This window comes from Ruditapes philippinarum, unplaced genomic scaffold, assembly GCF_026571515.1.
Source record: "Ruditapes philippinarum isolate M1 unplaced genomic scaffold, ASM2657151v2 ctg598_1_1_1_1, whole genome shotgun sequence".
Lineage (NCBI taxonomy): Eukaryota > Metazoa > Mollusca > Bivalvia > Venerida > Veneridae > Ruditapes > Ruditapes philippinarum.
The window spans coordinates 48285-68845 of NW_026859523.1; the positions used below are offsets into that span (position 1 = coordinate 48285).

Here is a 20561-nt window from a genome sequence, read left to right on the forward strand (position 1 = left end):
CATGAACATTAACTTACATGCTCACAATGATATAAAAAATAAATTATACATGTTACAGTTAAAATATCTATAGCAAATCCTGCTGCAGAATAAAATGAAATCTAGAATGAAAGAAATAAGTCGTCAATTATGTTGAACACATATTTTGTGAGATTTTAAAGTAAATGAGGTTAAATAGAAGCTAAAAGTTAAAGTCAACAGTGAAATAAAATGTAAACTTTAAAATGTGATTTATAAATATATCTAACAAATAAATAACTATGTTTTATATAATCAAGGTAATGAAAAAAAATGTGCTATATGGTAAAATAAATAATAAGTATAGTACATGTCATTTTACATGATTTCTTTACCAAAAATACCATAATAATTTTGTGACTAAGGTATTGTACAATTATTTGTATTTTTCACTTTTTATTTTTTGCTGCTTTACATGACACAAATCTAAAACAACATTATTCAATGCACTTCATGAAATAACATGTTGTATACAAGCTTAAAATTATATTAAAATATGTGTGGAATAAAAAAAGTGAAATTTCCAAAGTCAATAGTTTTGGTATTCTATAGAAACATTCTTTGTTTTTTTTTGTTTGTTTGCTTTTAAATCCATTTAAACTTATAACCCCGAAGCAAAGTTTAATAGCAAATGTTTTTTGCCCAAAAAGTCATTCTTTAATATTCTATGCAAATTTCAGTTTTTTGTTTGTTTTTTGTTATACTCCCTACTACAGAATTGGAAATCTCGTCTAACTCCTAATGTAAGGGCCTATATATTTATAAATATTGTAAGAAAAAAAAAGTCATCATGCATATATAAATGTGCATTTTTTCTTACCCGTTTATTAACCCCTGCTCTGAGGCCTCGATGAGGGATCTGCTGCTCTATAAGATCGGCAGCCGAGGCTGGAGGTGACGAGGCTCTCATAAGGCGGCAAACTTCACCAGGATCTTCAGGGAGGGGAGGTAACCCTGCCTGATCTCTGTACTGATTTTTCATCTCTTGAAGCTTATCAAGACCGCCCATTGACACCTGATTACAAATATTTCAGTACAAATTTGCCATTATAGAATAAATCTAGCCAAAGATGAAAGTTGTTTAAAAAATTAAACAAGAGGGGGTTAATGCACCTTATTTCATGCATTAAAGTTTGCAGAAACACAAGGACACATTTAAAGTCCAAGCCACGAGGGCCAGGGATTTAATAACAAAATATGATGCACTAGTGTGATAACAGCTGAAATAATTTTAAATCAACTTTAAACAGATTGATTATGAAGATTCTTAATAAAAGATATTCATGTATTCTGTAATTTTCATTATTCTTTTTTTCAGAAATTTAAAATTTATGCCATTTAATAAATATTAAATTACAAGCAGTTATGTCTAGGCTTACTAGGATAATTTTCCACAATAGCATCAGTGTTTTCTTCATAGGGAAATGAGGAGCTGATCCACTGCAAAACTTTGTTACCATTCCAAATAATGTCACTGGCAATAGTTCCTGTCCAAATGTTGGCTCCACTAAATAATATAATATTTAAAGTTTGAATAGCTTATCTATTTATTTGTGGTTTCAGCCATGATGACAAGAAGATCAATCAATGACTCTACATTTACAGGAAGAGAACAGATACAAGCTACCTTCTTGATCATAATTTCTCCTAAAATTGCGCAACAATGTAGACCCAACAACCAAATAACCTGGAGACCTTACATTCTTGTAATGATCGAAGTCATAGATACTGGGCAGGTGGTTCACAAGGAGACAGTATTTGACTGTTATGTTTTCCTGGTTTTTACAACAATTTAACATGTTTCTGAAATATCCCAACAGTCAATCCATCTTACAAGCTTTCCTGAATAACTAACCAGTAGTATCTAATATCTCTGCAAGTGGCCGACTACTAATACAACATGATATCTGGATCAGCAATGGGAGACAATGACCATTTGACTCAAATGTCTGAGATCATTTGTCACAGACAAATTTTGCCTTGCCAGAGGGTCGAATCTGCAACCCCTGTATCTGAAAATCTGCTGCTCTGCCATTTGAGGTAAGTGGGAGGGCTATGCAGACAGTAAATTACCCTAACATCTTCTACTATAAAAGTAAAATGAAAACTGATCTGTAATAAAACTGAAGAGAAATAAATACTAAAACCTTAATCTTGATTGAGCATAATTTTGTAATTACTATTATCATTGGAAATATAAGAACCACTGGCAATATCTAAGTATTTTTTGCTTTAAGTTCACCTAGTTTAAACAACCAGCATTCCCTTTTAAAAATATCTTTAATCTGTACCCTGCTCGACCAGGAAATGATTAGCCATTGATACCAGTATACAACCAGGCCAGACTCTTTACTGTTAACTGACAAACTTTAAATTTTTGTTTTGATATCCCCAAAATTGATAATGAACAGTCTCAAAAATTTAAACTGAACAACTCCAATTACAAAAATAGCAGTTTTTGGGTTATAGACCACCAAAAAATAGGTAATGTCAGTTAAAAACAAAGCAGGAATGAAAATAAAATCATGACAAATGTGATGTATACCTAATTCCTCAGCAAATGTTTTTCTATTTTTTCTTTGTTCTTCTGTGTCATCATCCTGTTCTGTTCTCATGACTTCTACCATAGTGTACAATACACTTAATATAACCCTAAAAATACCATACATAGTGTACAATACACTTAATATAACCCTGAAAATACAATAAGTGTACAATACACTTAATATAACCCTGAAAATACAGAACATAGTGTACAGTACACTTAATATAACCCTGAAAATACAGTACATAGTGTACAGTACACTTAATATAACCCTGAAAATACAGTACATAGTGTACAGTACACTTAATATAACCCTGGGAAAAAAAAACCGAAAAAAAAAACAGTACATAGTGTACAATACACTTAATATAACCCTGAAAAAACAGTACATAGTGTACAATACACTTAATATAACCCTGAAAATACAGTACATAGTGTACAATACACTTAATATAACCCTGAAAATACAGTACATAGTGTACAATACGCTTAATATAACCCTGAAAATACATACATAGTGTACAATACACTTAATATAACCTGAAAATACAGTACATAGTGTACAATACACTTAATATAACCCTGAAAAATACCATACATAGTGTACAATACACTTAATATAACCCTGAAAATACAATACATAGTGTACAATACACTTAATATAACCCTGAAAATACAATACATAGTGTACAATACACTTAATATAACCCTGAAAATACAATACATAGTGTACAATACACTTAATATAACCCTGAAAATACAATACATAGTGTACAATACACTTAATTTAACTCTGAAAATACAATACATGGTGTGCAATACACTTAATATAACCTTGAAAATACAATACATGGTGTACAATACACTTAATATAACCCTGAAAATACAATACATAGTGTACAATACACTTAATATAACCCTGAAAATACAATACATAGTGTACAATACACTTAATTTAACTCTGAAAATACCATACATAGTGTACAATACACTTAATATAACCTTGAAAATACAATACATGGTGTACAATACACTTAATATAACCCTGAAAATACAATACATAGTGTACAATACACTTAATATAACCCTGAAAATACAATACATAGTGTACAATACACTTAATATAATGCTGAAAATACAATACATAGTGTACAATACACTTAATTTAACTCTGAAAATACAATACATGGTGTGCAATACACTTAATATAACCTTGAAAATACAATACATGGTGTACAAAACAATTAATATAACCCTAAAAATACAATACATAGTGTACAATACACTTAATATAATGCTGAAAATACAATACATAGTGTACAATACACTTAATATAACCCTGAAAATACAATACATAGTGTACAATACACTTAATATAACCCTGAAAATACAATACATAGTGTACAATACACTTAATTTAACTCTGAAAATACAATACATGGTGTGCAATACACTTAATATAACCTTGAAAATACAATACATGGTGTACAAAACACTTAATATAACCCTGAAAATACAATACATACTGTACAATACACTTAATATAACCCTGAAAATACAATACATAGTGTACAATACACTTAATATAATGCTGAAAATACAATACATAGTGTACAATACACTTATATACCCCTGAAATATTAACAATTCTAATTCATACCTACATTGTAAATGTTTTACTAATTGAGTTACAAAAAAGAATGACAAAGAAACAATTAAAAAAGTATGAATGTTATAAATTGTCTCAGGTGACCAGTAATTTTTTTTTTATTTATTGATAAATGGCCATTTCTATTGTTATTTTTGTTTTGTTTAATAGATGACCATTGAACCCTTCTCTATTGTTATGGAATGAACTCTATTGTTCTCTTTTGTTCTGTTTACAGTTAGATCATATTCCTATTTGGTCAAGCGGACAGACAGACAGAGGGAGAGAGGGAAAACCTACAGTCCCCTCTGAGTAAACTGCTAGGAGACTATTAAGGTTAAAGTGACTATATATATTAAGTTATAAGACAAATAAGGTCCATAAGTTGTACTGAACATATTCAATTCAATAAATTTCTGCACCCAAACTTGACAAAATTTAGTTGTCCTTGGTCATGACAATTCAAATCTAATTTTAATAGGACACAGAGAGGTGAAATATGGCTCAATTACAACAATAAATAATTGATTTATTGCCAATAACATCAAAAACATTTCTTTCATTTTCTTAACTTAACATCTTGAATACATTAATGTGATATTTATAAACAAGTCTGTAACTTTAAGTGTTAACTACTTAAATTCAAAATATTGACATTTGAAGAATAACAAACCTGAGATCAAAACTATCTTCTATAGATACTGATGACTTTCTCATAGCAGCTGCAATAGCATCTTGATTTCTAAAATACAGACAATAATTGATAAAATACAGACAATAATTGATATATGGGCAAAGGGAAACAACTCTTACATGACATAAAAAAATATGCTGCACTTGAATTAGTATCTCTTGAAAGTTTTTATTCCGATTATTAAGTGTATAAAATAATATTTAAAGTTTTGAAGACTTTCTATTTATATAATTAGAAATCTCACATATTTAGAGATTGATGTCAGGGTTTTCTACCAAGAAACATTTTTTATCAATACTGGGGTTTAAAGCATATTCAAGTTACTCCATTTATGGTATACGGTAACAAACATTTTAGAATCTGGATAAATCAAGTTGTATTTGTTGCTCACTTAAGATTTTTTTGCATTTCAGTCAAACTTACTTCATCAATAGTTTTATATAATCTTGTATGCATCATTTAACAGAGCTCCAGATAATTTTTTTGGCCAAGGGGTTTTTACCCCTCAAAATCTAGAGTGAGGGGTAAAATGCAAATTCTGAAAAACTTAAGGGGTAAAATCTGTCAAAAAATCATTTTGTATTTTTTATAAACAAATTAAATTTATTGTTTTTGTTTGTTTGTTTGTTTATTTTCTTTCTTTTTTTGGAAAAAGTTTACAAATAAAATACTGATTCAATGTAAAACAAAGTCACAAGCCAAAATGAAGAAGTAAATGACTCCCAAACTTCCACTAGTGGAAACTCTTATATTCTAGGAGTCAATATTTTCTTTCTTTATTTCTGTTGGCATGTACCTTATCATGTACTCCAGTTTGATCAATTATAGTTGAAATAAGAATTAAAGAAAAATAAACAAGATTTTTTTATCTTTCCTTAAAAAAAGTTTTGGTCTGAGAGAAAATTGCCCGTTATTGTAGACTAGGTACGAAAATATTGAGTACAAAACTGCAGGTGAAAAACATGTTTTTTTGTTCCAACAACAAAAGTGAAAGAAATTAAAATATATTTTTGTTTATATTGAGGCATAAGCATGTCAATAGATGCCTAAACAAACTTAATACTATGTTAACTCCTATGATGATTATCTGGCACAAATTTTATCAATACTTTCACAGGTGGATTTACAGGAGTTACCTCCCTTCTGTGACTTCCTGCTTTTTCGTTTTTAACATGCGTTGTTGACAACAGAATTTTTAGTTTTCAAAGCAATAAAATAAAAATATATTGATTTTTATGCACAAAACATCCTCTTTCTAAATATCAAATGTTAACACTTCTATTCTTTCACGCTTAAATTTTGACATACAAGCGTATTTTCATTTTGTTGTGCGTAAATTTGACGCACAAATTTTGAAAGTGATGCATATTTTAGATTTTCTATGCGTATTTCACGCTGATATGCATGCTATCTGGAGCTCTGATTTAAGCATATAATTTTAAGCATATAATTTCAGTTATAAATTTGATTAAGTTTGTAATATTGAAAAAAAAAATGGCCTGTTTATTTTCCAACATTTCCTAGGACCACAAACTTTATCATTAAATTGACTTTGAGACTACTCCACATACAAAAACTAAAATAGTACATTACATTGTACTTTGAGGTATGTAAACAAACAAATACGGGAATGTATTTATACAGTCAATATGTGTAAAGAAATCTTGTGACTGTTTTGAGAAAATATGTATGTATTAAGTAACTTACTCAACTTCCATACAGAGTAGTTCAATGAATGAGAAGAAAAGTCCTTGTTCATACAGCATATGTACATTTATCTTGGTTAACTCTGCTTGTTGTGCCTCTGATCCACACTCATCAAATACTCCTACATTATATATAAATCAGAAATATTACACACTCATCAAATACTCCTACATTATATATAAATCAGAAATATTACACACTCATCAAATACTCCTACATTATATATAAATCAGAAATATTACACACTCATCAAATACTCCTACATTATATATAAATCAGAAATATTACACACTCATCAAATACTCCTACATATATATATAAATCAGAAATATTACACACTCATCAAATACTCCTACATTATATATAAATCAGAAATATTACTCATCACTACATTATATATAAATCAGAAATATTACATCAATCAAATACTCCTACATTATATATAAATCAGAAATATTACACACTCATCAAATACTCCTACATTATATATAAATCAGAATATTACACACTCATCAAATACTCCTACATTATATATAAATCAGAAATATTACACACTCATCAAATACTCCTACATATATATATACTTATATCAAAAATATTACACACTCATCAAATACTCCTACATTATATATAAAATCAGAAATATTACACACTCATCAAATACTCCTACATATATATCAGAAATATCATCAAATATCAGAAATATTACACACACTCATCAAATACTCTACATTTATTAAATCAGAAATATTAACTCAAATACCCTACATTATATATAAATCAGAAATATTACACACTCATCAAATACTCCTACATATATATATAAATCAGAAATATTACACACTCATCAAATACTCCTACATTATATATAAATCAGAAATATTACACACTCATCAAATACTCCTACATTATAAATCAGAAATATTACACACTCATCAAATACTCCTACATTATATATAAATCAGAAATATTACACACTCATCAAATACTCCTACATTATAAATCAGAAATATTACACACTCATCAAATACTCCTACATTATATATAAATCAGAAATATTACACACTCATCAAATACTCCTACATTATATATAAATCAGAAATATTACACACTCATCAAATACTCCTACATTATATATAAATCAGAAATATTACACACTCATCAAATACTCCTACATTATATATAAATCAGAAATATTACACACTCATCAAATACTCCTACATTATATATAAATCAGAAATATTACACACTCATCAAATACTCCTACATATATATAAATCAGAAATATTACACACTCATCAAATACTCCTACATTATATATAAATCAGAAATATTACACACTCATCAAATACTCCTACATTATATATAAATCAGAAATATTACACACTCATTATATATAAAATCAGAATATTACAATACTCCTACATTATATATAAATCAGAAATATTACACACTCATCAAATACTCCTACATTATATATAAATCAGAAATATTACACACTCATCAAATACTCCTACATTATATATAAATCAGAAATATTACACACTCATCAAATACTCCTACATTATATATATATCAGAAATATTACACACTCATCAAATACTCCTACATTATATATATATCAGAAATATTACACACTCATCAAAATACTCCTACATTATATATAAATCAGAAATATTACACACTCATCAAATACTCCTACATTATATATAAATCAGAAATATTACACACTCATCAAATACTCCTACATTATATATAAATCAGAAATATTACACACTCATCAAATACTCCTACATTATATATAAATCAGAAATATTACACACTCATCAAATACTCCTACATTATAAATCAGAAATATTACACACTCATCAAAATACTCCTACATTATATATAAATCAGAAATATTACACACTCATCAAATACTCCTACATTATATATAAATCAGAAATATTACACAAGTGTGCTATCCTGTTTTACTCAAGTTGATTTTGCCCGTATTTTTATCAGAAAACTCATTCTATTATAACACTCATCAAATTCAAATAAAATATCAATTATAAAATCTCTAAAATATGAATGACAATCATTTATTTTGTTGTTATCGGTTACAATATTTCCTCTTCATTTATGAAGAAAAAATTTGTTGTTAGATTTTATATTGGACTGGCACTTTAAAGGTCACATGACAATTCCTGGGGGAATGAAGAGAACTTATAAAATTATGGGTACCTGTATGGTGTCACAGATCTACAATTCCAGCATGAAACCTTCATTTAATAAATACAATCAATATCTTAAATTGGATCTGGACAAACAATGAAAGTAGTTCAAGCCCAACAATGTCTCCTTTTGCAAAACAAATTTTTATCTATTTTTTTTTCTATCTTACGTGTACATCTGGACTGCGTATACAAGTTATAAGATAAAAAGTGCATACCTTGTACAAGATAGAGTATAGATCGTATAGCTTTCATTCTCCTGACTCTGTCTGCAACCTCTAGTTCATTTTGTAGATATACGATGTACTTCTTCCTGTTTTCATCATCTAAAGCTCTCCATGTTGTGTGACCTGCATTAAATGATAAACATTACAAACAGACAAAACATGATTTATAACTTACTGACATTTTGTAGTTTACAAGTAAAACTATAAACTTATATTATACATGATTATATCTTTAGCTTTTGTGTGATTTTCAGACCTCGTTTAATAGTATTTTAATTATATATTATATACTGGTATGTATATACATAATGATTGTTCATTAGGTCTGCAACAGTGCCTACCTTACTTTGACAACATGTAAATCATTTACAGTGCCCAGGCCAGGTATTCATACATCTGGGGTCAGTAATGGATCCAAGTTACAATTGTCTCACAAGTGCATTACCGGTATGTATTCTGGATATTTAATTAAACTTAACAATCCAATTATCATGAGACAATTAAATTTACTATAAGAGAATAGCAAACAACAAATTTGACATTTATTCACTAAGTATCACAAATGTTTTTTTACTATTCTCCAAAAACAATACACAGATCTCTTTAAATCATCAAAAATATTTCACATAAAAGGTTTCTATATTATGTCTAATGTTTGACACAATAATAAATATGAAGTTTTATGTACCTTGTGCAATAAAATTCTCTTCAAAACACTCCTTGTTCTCAGTGTATTCATCCTCCTCAGTATAACTATACAGTTCTATAATATAATAATAACATCAATTAACTTTCCCAATTATACCTGCAATATAATATAATAATAACATCAATTAACCCTCCCAATTATACCTGCAATAATGACCATCAGTCTAAACTATACTGTCATCAATCTGACTTAGTCCAATTTGTTTTTATATAAGAGTCATCAACTTTGATTTGCCCTCCCCTCCATGATTTAATTTGGATTTTTAGTAGAGCTAAATTTAGACAACTTATATTGTAGCTTATCATCTCTTTACAAAGATGCATTTGGCAAAAATATCATTGGGGAAATTCTTTATTTTTGGTTCGGTTTTATGTTGAAAGTAAACAGTATACATGTAGGTCATATGGCCACTTTCCACAGGGATTTTTTCCAGGATCTTGGAAACATAACCCATACCCATGGAATTGGGAATTTCAGTGATATTTTGTAAAAAATTGGGGGAAAATGCATGACTGAAATTTTGCATTGATTAAATGAATGCAAACAATCACTGTCTAGGATGGCATCTTCAAACATTTAAACACTATAACAGTGAAGAAGCCCTTATTTTCAAAGGTTTTAGAAGTCTTTATTCAATATTTTTATTTTTGTAACTTTCAATTGGGAATATTTTCCTGTGGATTTGGAAAATAATATACTATTTTCAATTGGGAATATGACCCAAAAAGGGCCAAAATCGGCTATAAAATAAGCCAAAAAATCCCTGTTCCAGCTTTTATACTGGAGGAAGACCTCTGGTGACCCTCAGTGCATTATTTCAGGCACAAACAGACACCTGAGTATAACCACTGACACCCCATAAGCTGGCTGAATAATCTAACCTACAGCTGTGACAGCCAAGGGGTTTTTAGTCAGAGATTAACGGCCACAGACACACCAAGGTGGAATTAAACAAAGCATTTGAATGTAAGTGAAATATTGAATGAGACACATGCTATTCTATTTGACTCTCAACATTGTGAAGTGGAGAGAAATAATATAAAGTGCAAAGCTAGTGCTAACAACAAGGAGATGCAAAGTATGGCTTCTTTTAGCGATATAGTAAGAAAGAACCCAACTTCTACAATGTCTTCGAAACAAGAGGATACTAAGGAATTATTTAAAACAGGTACGAGTGAAAGTACTAAATTGGACTTGTTACTAGAGACAGTTATGGATATTAAGAAAAGTCAGGATAGCATGAAACGTATGTTCGAATCGAAATTAGAAAAATTCCGATCTGATCTGATGGAGAGCATCGATACGAAAATACGGGCCTTACGTGACGAGTTGTCAATGGATATCAACCGAGAGAGTTATCGTTTAGAACAAGTCGCGAAAACTGTTCAAGCTATGCAGTCTCGGATTACTACAATAGAGCAGACGACAAGTTCACGCCAGACAGATGAAAATAAGTCACGTGATAGCACGGATCAACACAAACACGGACAGTTTAATCCAAGCGATGACCCAGATTTAACGGTAACGGCAAGTGGTATAAAATACACTGAGGGGGAAGATTTAATGGCGGTAGCACATGACTTGATAAGTGCTTTAGGCGATGATGTTTCTTTGAATGTTCTTATTACTAGTGTATCGCGGCTTCCGACACGGTACGTTAACCGCCCACCGTTAGTCAAAATAAGCTTTCAAAATGTCGACGAAAAAATACTTGTGCTGAGGCATAAAATGGCACTTAAAGATATAGACAGATATAAAGAAGTTTACATTAAGAGTTACAAGTCGCGTATTGAAAGACTGATTGAAATGAATGCGCGAGCTATTTTAAAGGAATTACCACAAGGCAACACGTTAAGGGTAAATGCAAATGGACGTATCATGCACAGAGTACAACAAGATGATAAACAGAAATAGGAAGGACCCCGTCTCAATGGCATAGTTAAATTGGCACACATAAATGTGTGTGGTTGGACAAATGATAATAGTGAGCTTAGGTCGGGTATAATTGAATCCGTTAATGCTGACATTGTGTCAATTTGCGAAACGCACTTAAAGGGGAACGATGGAATAAATGTATTGAATTATACATGGTTTGGACATAATAGAACGGAATTACACAGGAACGCTCCTAAAGCTTCTGGGGGAGTAGGTTTACTAGTGAAAAACTCTATTTGTGAAGAGTACGAATTAAATGTTATAGATAAATCGTATGACGGAATTTTAGTTGTTAAATTTGTTCACAAATCGTGTGATTATGAATTTGTCGTATGCGCATGTTATCTGCCGCCAGAGAATTCGACCAGAGGAAGAGATTCCGAGGGATTTTATTCGCATTTGTTAGCACAGGTATATTTAAATAGTGACAGTGACGCATTATTCTTAGTGGGTGATTATAATTCACGGATAGGTTCACTTCCGGATAGTATCAGTGGAGTAGACTCTTTACCAAACAGACAAGTTCTAGACTTTACAGTAAATCAACATGGTCATGAATTTTTAGAATTCTTATGTGAAGCAAAATTTTGTGTTCTTAATGGTAGATTCGACGCTGCAGACGACAATTTCACATCCATATCACGAAAAGGAAAATCTGTTGTTGACTACATATGTGTACCACACGATGTTTTGAAGATATGCTCGAATTTTAGTGTGCAAACTGTTCAGTCTATTGTTGACAAATATGGATTACACGGATTAATAGGTGAAAGGTCGCGGTTACCAGATCATTGTATGATATTAACGGAGTTTAGCGTGTCAAATACCGTTACAATGAAAGACTGTGATAACGTTAGTAGCAAGAATATTATTAATCCGACACGTTTCAACTTAAATAGGATACCTTCAGACTTTATGGGGAGCGAACTTTCTAGGACAGCATTGATAAATATAATTACTAGAATTGAACTTTGCCGAGAAACACAGTGTGATATTGACACAATTTACGACACATTTTGTGAGACACTTATAACCGAAATGAATAATACAGTGCCAAAATACAGTTCATCAAAGCACACAAGCAAACGATTCAAGAACAAAAAACCGTTCTGGGATGAAAATTTGTCACAGCTTTGGAACAATATGAATGTTAAAGAACGGGCATACTTGAAATGTAAAGACATAAAATCCGTTCGTAACGCTTTACGTATGGAATATATTGATGCAAGAAATATGTTTGATAAAACACTAAGACGAGCAGAAAGACAGTATCGTGAATCAATCGCCCTAGAAATAGAAGGTTTATCTTCAAATAATCCTAACGACTTTTGGGATAAAATCCGGAGATTAGGACCTAGGCAGAATAAAAATATACCTGTTGAGATAGTTGAAAATGGAGATATCATTACCGACGAAAATCGAGTCTTTGAAAAATGGAAATGTGACTTTGAAAACTTATACAATGGTGAAAATGGCAGTGATTTTGACGAAGAGTTTTTCAGTCAGAAAAAGATTCATAAACAATTAATCGAGTTAGACATGTTGGACCCTTTATACACGCCCAATACACAACTGAATGGAAATATTACAATTCAAGAACTTTCTAGCATAGTCATGCAAGCGAAATCAAGATCTGCATCCGGTTATGATATGATCCCGTACGCTGTAATTAAATTTCCTAGCATAATAGCGGTCTTGCAGCAATTATTTCAACTAATTATGGATACTGGAATTATACCTTCACCCTGGAGAAAATCAATAATCTGTCCCATTTTGAAAGACTCAAATACTGACGCACGATTACCTATGAATTATAGAGGGGTCAGTCTACTATCATGCATAAGCAAGTTATATAGTGCATTCATTAACAAAAGAATTACGGTTTATTTGAACGAACACGATATTTTAGCCGACGAACAGAATGGATTTAGAGCAGATCGCTCATGTGAGGATCACATCTTTACATTAGATAGCATTATAAGGAATAATACGTCCGTAATGACAGCGTTTATTGACCTCAAGAAATGCTTTGATTTCATCGATAGAGACATGATGCTATATAAACTACTCTTGAATAAAATTGATGGTAAAATATATAATTCAGTGAAAAGTATATACAATTATTCAACGTCATGTGTGCGCATTAATAATAAACTCACAGACTGGTTCATTTGTTCAAAAGGTGTGAAACAAGGATGCAATTTATCGCCGACAATTTTTGCTATCTTCGTTAATGACTTAGTTAGGGAAATCAACGACCTTGACCTAGGAGTCAAGGTGGGGGACACATCAATATCAATGCTACTATATGCAGACGATATAGTCTTGATTGCCAATTCTGAAGAAAATCTACAATGTTGAATACAATGCACGACTGGTGCAAGCGTTGGAGAGTCTTGATTAACTGCGAAAAATCCAAGATAATACACTTCCGGAAAGGACGAACGAACCGCAGTGATTACCAATTCAAAATCGGAGCTAATTATCTTGAAACAGTCGACAAATATAAATACCTTGGTGTTATTTTCCATGAAAAACACGACTTTAACTACAATTGTGAAACACTTTCAAAAAGCGCAGGACGGGCTCTTGGCAGCCTTATTTTCAAAAGTACATGGGCTAAAACATTGTGGATTTAAAACATTTGAAAAATTATATTACTCATGTGTTGTTCCTATTTTGGATTACTGTGCTTCCGTTTGGGGTTTCAAACATTTTCAAGCGGCGGAAAATGTACAACATCGTGCGATTCGTTACTTCTTAGGCGTTCACAGATTTACACCTAAATTAGCATTGTTGGGAGAAACAGGTTGGATACCGTGCGCCTATAGAAGATGGATTTGTATTGTCCGATATTGGAATAGACTGGTTAAATTAAGTGATGATAGGATTACTAAACGAGTGTTTAATATGGATTACGATAAATCAAGCGCAACAAGTAACTGGTGCAGTGAAGTGAAAACCATTATGTCTAAGTTAGACTTATCCAACCACTTTGACAATAAATTAACAGTGAATATGGATTATATTAAATTGAAAATTTTCGAGTATTATGCAAATATATGGACAATCGACTATGAAAAGGTCCCTAAATTACGGACTTACAAAACATTTAAGACTCAATTTTCAGGTGAAAGCTATTTGTCACTAAATCTTAAAAGAAATGAACGCTCAATCTATGCACAATTTCGGTGTGGTATTCTGCCCTTACGTGTAGAAACCGGAAGATATATAGGAGAAGCGCCAAATCAAAGACAATGTACTTTGTGTCAATCAGGATTAATTGAAGATGAAACTCATTTCTTAATTGTGTGCCCAGTATATAATGATATAAGATCAATGACATTTAATGACATTATTATAAATGATGTATATAACAACATGACAAACACGGAAAAATTAGTATTTCTCATTAAAAATCACCAGAACAAAATAATAAAATTTCTTGTTAAAGCATATGTGATAAGGAGAAATTTTCTGTATAATAGGTAATTGACTTTTAACTAGCCAATAGTGACAACATGATGATATATTGACTGTCCATTTTCTGAAATGTGATACTGTAATTTACAGATCGAGCAGCAACTTTAATCTCATTTAAATGTTCCATTTTAAAAGATATGTACTGTTCACAGTTTGTATATTTGTATATATATAATAAGGTGACTTATAGGTCCAATGGGCCGGGTGTTTTTGTATGTATTCTTATAATGTATGTGAAATGATAAATGCACAATGTCACTATAATAAACAATTTACTTACTTACTTACTTACTTACTTACAAAGCATTTTATTTTGTATCCAAAAAAACAAAACATTACAAATTAAAAATAAATCTTTCAAACAAACATTAGAGTAGTTTATATTTTCTATTGTTTAAAGATCACTATAATGTGATGCAAAGCTGATCATAATAATGTTATATTGTCATTAGATCTGCAAAATTTCTGTACCTTTTTATAATATCAAAGAACCATTCCAAATTCAAATTTAGGCATGTCAACTACATAAAACTACAAATTTTCAAGATTGCATGGAGCACATTACAAAATAATGTTATCAATGCACAAGAAATAACAACTCTAGAATTTCTTTTAAATTAACAATGCCAATATATTTCACTGGCTTATACATGCAAATATATATATAAATATTATCACCTGCAATTTCTGCCTGTAAGTTGTCTGCATCATCATACTGAAATTCTAGGTCATTTTCATCACCAGTACTCTATAAAGAAATAAGATAAACATAAAGCAGTCTTATAATAAATAAGAGGGATGTAAGGAAAATAGACATTTGCCCCCTCTGACCATTGCCTCCCCTTTTTTGTCTCAGGACAGACATTTGTCACGTCCTCTATTTTGGAAGGGCAGACATTTGCCCCTTCCAAAAACAAAGTTTTTAATGGTATAAAAAAACTGTAACTTAAAAATTAATTTCATATCTTTTTTATCACTTTACCTTTCTTTTTCTGTTACAGAAAATGTTTAAATAATGTTATAAGTATTTTTTTTTTAAAAATTGAATTCAGTTATATTATAAACAATAAAGAATTATGTGTGTAGAAAGGCCTAACATGCTACTTATCAGTATGCCTAGTATATGTAAAAAGGACTTTCGTATGCGAAAAGTACTATTCAGTATTGATTTATTTATTTGCGATTTTAATATAATGTTTTTCATAGCTAGATTGTTATGATAAAGTCATGTCAAAAGAATTTTTTTTTCTGAACAATTAATACATTTTTAGCATTTTTTTTCTGTATCATTGTCATATCCTGTATTTTAATAGAAAGTGTCCACTATGCAAAATGACTTAGGTGATGAATTCCAGGGCACTCGTTTGGCCATTTTTGGGGCCGAATATCGGCCCCATTCCCCTCTCAAAATCATGTGCTTTTTTCCCCTATTTCAGCAGAAAATTCCCCTAAAAAAAAATTGTAGAATAAATGTTTGATATTTAGGCTAACAAAAAAAGTGATGTTTTCATTTCATAAAAATAAAATATATTTCTGTTTAACTTTCAATGGATTGAAAACTAAATTACAGTTGTCAACAACGCTGTATGTTAAAACCGAAAGTAGCAGGAAGTGAGAAATGTAGAAGGGAGGTAACTCTCCTAAAATTATTGACAAAATTAATGTGGCAGATAATCATTGTAGGAGTTTACCTTATATTCAATTTGTTTAGAGAATAGACATACATTGTCATATTTTGCTTGTTAATAAACAAAACTATTTTAATTTCTGTCAGTTGATGTTGGAAAAAACCACAGGCAATCGGTGCGTGGCTAGGATAGTATACATGTACATGACCACGCCCACTTATTTTTTTATAAATATTTTTTTTTCTTATTAATAAAATATTTTTTTATTCAAATTTTTTTTAAAATATCTTATTTTCAATAAATCAACAAAGAAAATTTGTTTTTAAAAAAATTCATCCATAATATACTATTAATATAGTATATATGGATGAATTTTTTTAAAAACAAATTTTCTTTGTTGATTTATTGAAAATAAGATATTTTAAAAACATTTTGAATAAAAAAATATTTTATTAATAAGAAAAAAAAATATTTATAAAAAAATAAGTGGGCGTGGTCATGTACATGTATACTATCCTAGCCACGCACCGATTGCCTGTGGAAAAAACGTATTTCTCTTGCAGTTTTGTACTCAAATATTTTCGTACCCAGTTTTACAGTTACAGACAATTTTCTCTGAAACCAAACCCTTTTTTAGAAAAGGCATGTAACTTTCTTGTTTATTTTTATTTAATTCTTATTTCAATTCTCATTGTTATAATTGTTTCAATCTAAAGAACAGGCAGAAATATGTAGAAAATAGATTAAGAACTGACCAGTGCAGATTGCAAAATAGTGTGATACATTTTTAACTTTAAAAATAAAGAAACAATTAATGACTATAATAGGAAATAATTTTCCTGTGTTTCCATAACTTGGGTACAACATACCCTTGCCTAGGAAAGTCTGCCTTTCCAGAGCTTGTTGCACTGATTCAATTTTTGTTGTACAAGTTTTTTTTAAAAAAAAACAACAACAACAAAAACAACTGTCAGTTTTAATTTTTTATCATAAACAAAAATGCATTATGCTTGTTATAGATTTTAATATAACCCTAACGTTTTTCAGAATTTGCATTTTACCCCTCACTTTAGAATTTGAGGGGTATAAAACCCTTGGCCAAAAACATATATCTGGAGCTCTGATTGATGTCTGAGTCAGTCAAGTGCAATAACAAAGCAATAAAGAAAATAATGAGATAGCCTATCTCAAGAAAAACTTCATGTTATATGTTTTATTTGTTAGGTCTATAGTAATAAATATACTAGCTATTGTAAGTAATGGTAGGAAATTGTGCCAAGAGTTAATGTAAAACCTAAATTTAAAGAACTCATATATGGCTTAAAATTCCCCTTTTTGTCTTAAAATGACGCAAAATTCCCCTTCCTGAGGGTATGGGTACCTGTCCCCAAAAGTTGTCTAGTGCCCTGAATTCCATTATTTGATGATTTGTAACTATTTCACGGTAAAAAGAAAGCTGCTTATTCCAAATTATTTTCACAGTTATATAAATGTCATTAAATACCAAGAACTTCTTGAAAGTAGAAACAGCGAAATCCTAAAAAATCTTATTTATAGCGTACATCATGAACAAATTTACACATTAGTTTTACTTTATGAAATAGTATTTCACTCAGACAGTCAATGACATTCCATAGTAACAGCTTTCCATGTGCTTCACTTTATCTTCTATAGAAAATGGACAATTAAATATCGCTGTCCCCACTCTTTATTTTTAAGTTTTAAGGTTAAAAAAAAAAGTTTCTAGTTGTATACATGTACTATTTTTCACTTGATTATCTATCATACTCGATGTAAAACATGTAGCTGTTTTCTATTTGATACCCACATATGTATTTATTTACATGATTATTCATTTATTGTAATGTCTGTTTTTACAAATGTAACCTTGACGAAATAAAAGAATGTTGTGGTAATAAGGACACTTGCAGATCTATGCAGAAGGTGTGAAAAAAAATGTACAGCTTAATAACTATAATCGGCTATTTCGTTTGACTTGTTTATCAGTCAGGTATTCAACTGTTGATAACCTCACATTCAAAGCTGTGATGCGGAAACATAAACAAATTAGGTAAACACTGAAGTGATTACAGGTGTAGGCCATTTCTAACAGCCTTGCCATTATGTTAACCCTTCAGCGACATGGTTGAGTGCCCGCCTTGTAATCCAGAGGTCAGGAGTTCCAAACTATGTCACCACCTGAGGACTTTTCAGGTTAAGAATAATGGTGCTTGGGTAAAAAATATAATGACCATGCTTATAAGTTAGTGTTTCATTTGCATGCCTGCAGAATTGACTAGCAATCAATTACAGACAGAAAGACAGTATCTAGCATATCCCATACAGGAGTGTCTGCCTTGTAATTAAGAGGTCTGGAGTTTAAAACCCGGTCACTGAAGATATTTCAGGTTTACGTTTAGCCCAACAAATTGTGCGCTTTTTATCATATACTAAGACGATGGTCACCCTAAATAAAGACATCTATGAAATATCAGATTATAAAATTGTTCGGTCTTGCAGTTGAAATATTGAGACTAGAGTGGTTGGACCAATGCTCGGCGCATATTAATGCTCGGCGTAAAAAATATTTCTTTAGAATTTCTGAAAAATTTTCAAGCTATCTCCGATTTTGGTCACCGGTGCTTTTATTTACATCTTTCACCACTTTATCCTGGTGCGGTTCACTGCTGGTAAAGTCACATGACAATGCTAATAGCAGAAGAACGACCATATATGTAATCCGCAACATATAAATTATTAAAATCTTTTAACACTAGAGCTCTAGGGCTGTAAAATTTAAACTAAAAGTTGGGTACTTGTAAATGTATGAACCTAATTTGGTTGTTACAATTTATTCAAAATGTTTTATTTTGTACTTCACAACAGCAGGTGTCAAGTGCCGTGTGGCAGCCGTAAAAAGTTGCCCCGTACTTCACTTCAGTGTTGTTATATTTTCTGGTCCTTTGGGATCATTGATGCCAACACTATAAAGTGTTGAGAATTGAGTACCGCTCAAGCCGGTGCTAGGGGGTGTGAACGAAAAAGATATTATAGTACTGTACACTGTTATCAAGAGGTCCTTTGTGCCTTCTTAGAAATCCTATGAGGGCTAAATTATAAATTTACCCGAATGATCGTCACCCGATTACTGTTACAATTCAAATGGAAAAGTCAGTGTGTCTGCCAATGCAATCAATATACAAAGTAAAGGGAATATAAATAATACAAATGATATTCAAGTCAACGTTTTATTACCATTATATCCGTGTCATCCCGCTGACGACGAAGTATTTCGCGTAATTTTGGTAGTCCTTCTTTTCTTTCAGCCATTTTGATTCATCGTTTATTTTACAATTCGTGACAATTGATAATGGTTGCACGGCACTAAAGTGGTTTCGGGCGAACTGATGTTTAATTTTATTAGTCTATGTATCAATTTTATCACTTGTTGTTATAATGATTTATGCATTTATATGTATATAAATATTCTTATATTGTTTAATAGATTTTTCATCTCTTATAAGTTCATGCTGGAGTGGCATTGTACTTTTATGCTGTTACTTTTAATATTATAATGGAAATATAAAGATTACTACAATATGATGGGGTTTCCACGATGAATTTGTATAATGGGCATGTCAGTTATCGTAGGTCTCAATGTGTGGTGCATCACACATATTCATGCAATTAAAGATAAGATATTGAAAATTTAAATTAAACCTTTCTATCATTTATTTTCTTCGCTAGT

General features: G+C 30.7%; 1 protein-coding gene across 4 annotated transcripts in view; it reads right to left on the reverse strand.

The window, feature by feature from the left end:
- LOC132756832 (striatin-interacting protein 1-like) overlaps nt 1-20202 on the reverse strand; it is a 33461-nt gene extending 13259 nt beyond the window's left edge. For all 4 annotated transcript variants that reach the window (XM_060747976.1, XM_060747975.1, XM_060747974.1 and 1 more), the window contains exons 1-9: nt 20069-20202; nt 15864-15933; nt 9747-9821; nt 9050-9181; nt 6613-6733; nt 4885-4953; nt 2564-2670; nt 1398-1525; nt 839-1033 (exon numbers count right to left, since the gene is read on the reverse strand). In XM_060747976.1, the coding sequence (XP_060603959.1) occupies nt 839-1033; nt 1398-1525; nt 2564-2670; nt 4885-4953; nt 6613-6733; nt 9050-9181; nt 9747-9821; nt 15864-15933; nt 20069-20143 (972 nt within the window). In that variant the 5' untranslated portion in view covers nt 20144-20202. The remainder of the gene's footprint in view (nt 1-838; nt 1034-1397; nt 1526-2563; nt 2671-4884; nt 4954-6612; nt 6734-9049; nt 9182-9746; nt 9822-15863; nt 15934-20068) is intronic.
- Nucleotides 20203-20561: the final 359 nt, after the last annotated feature.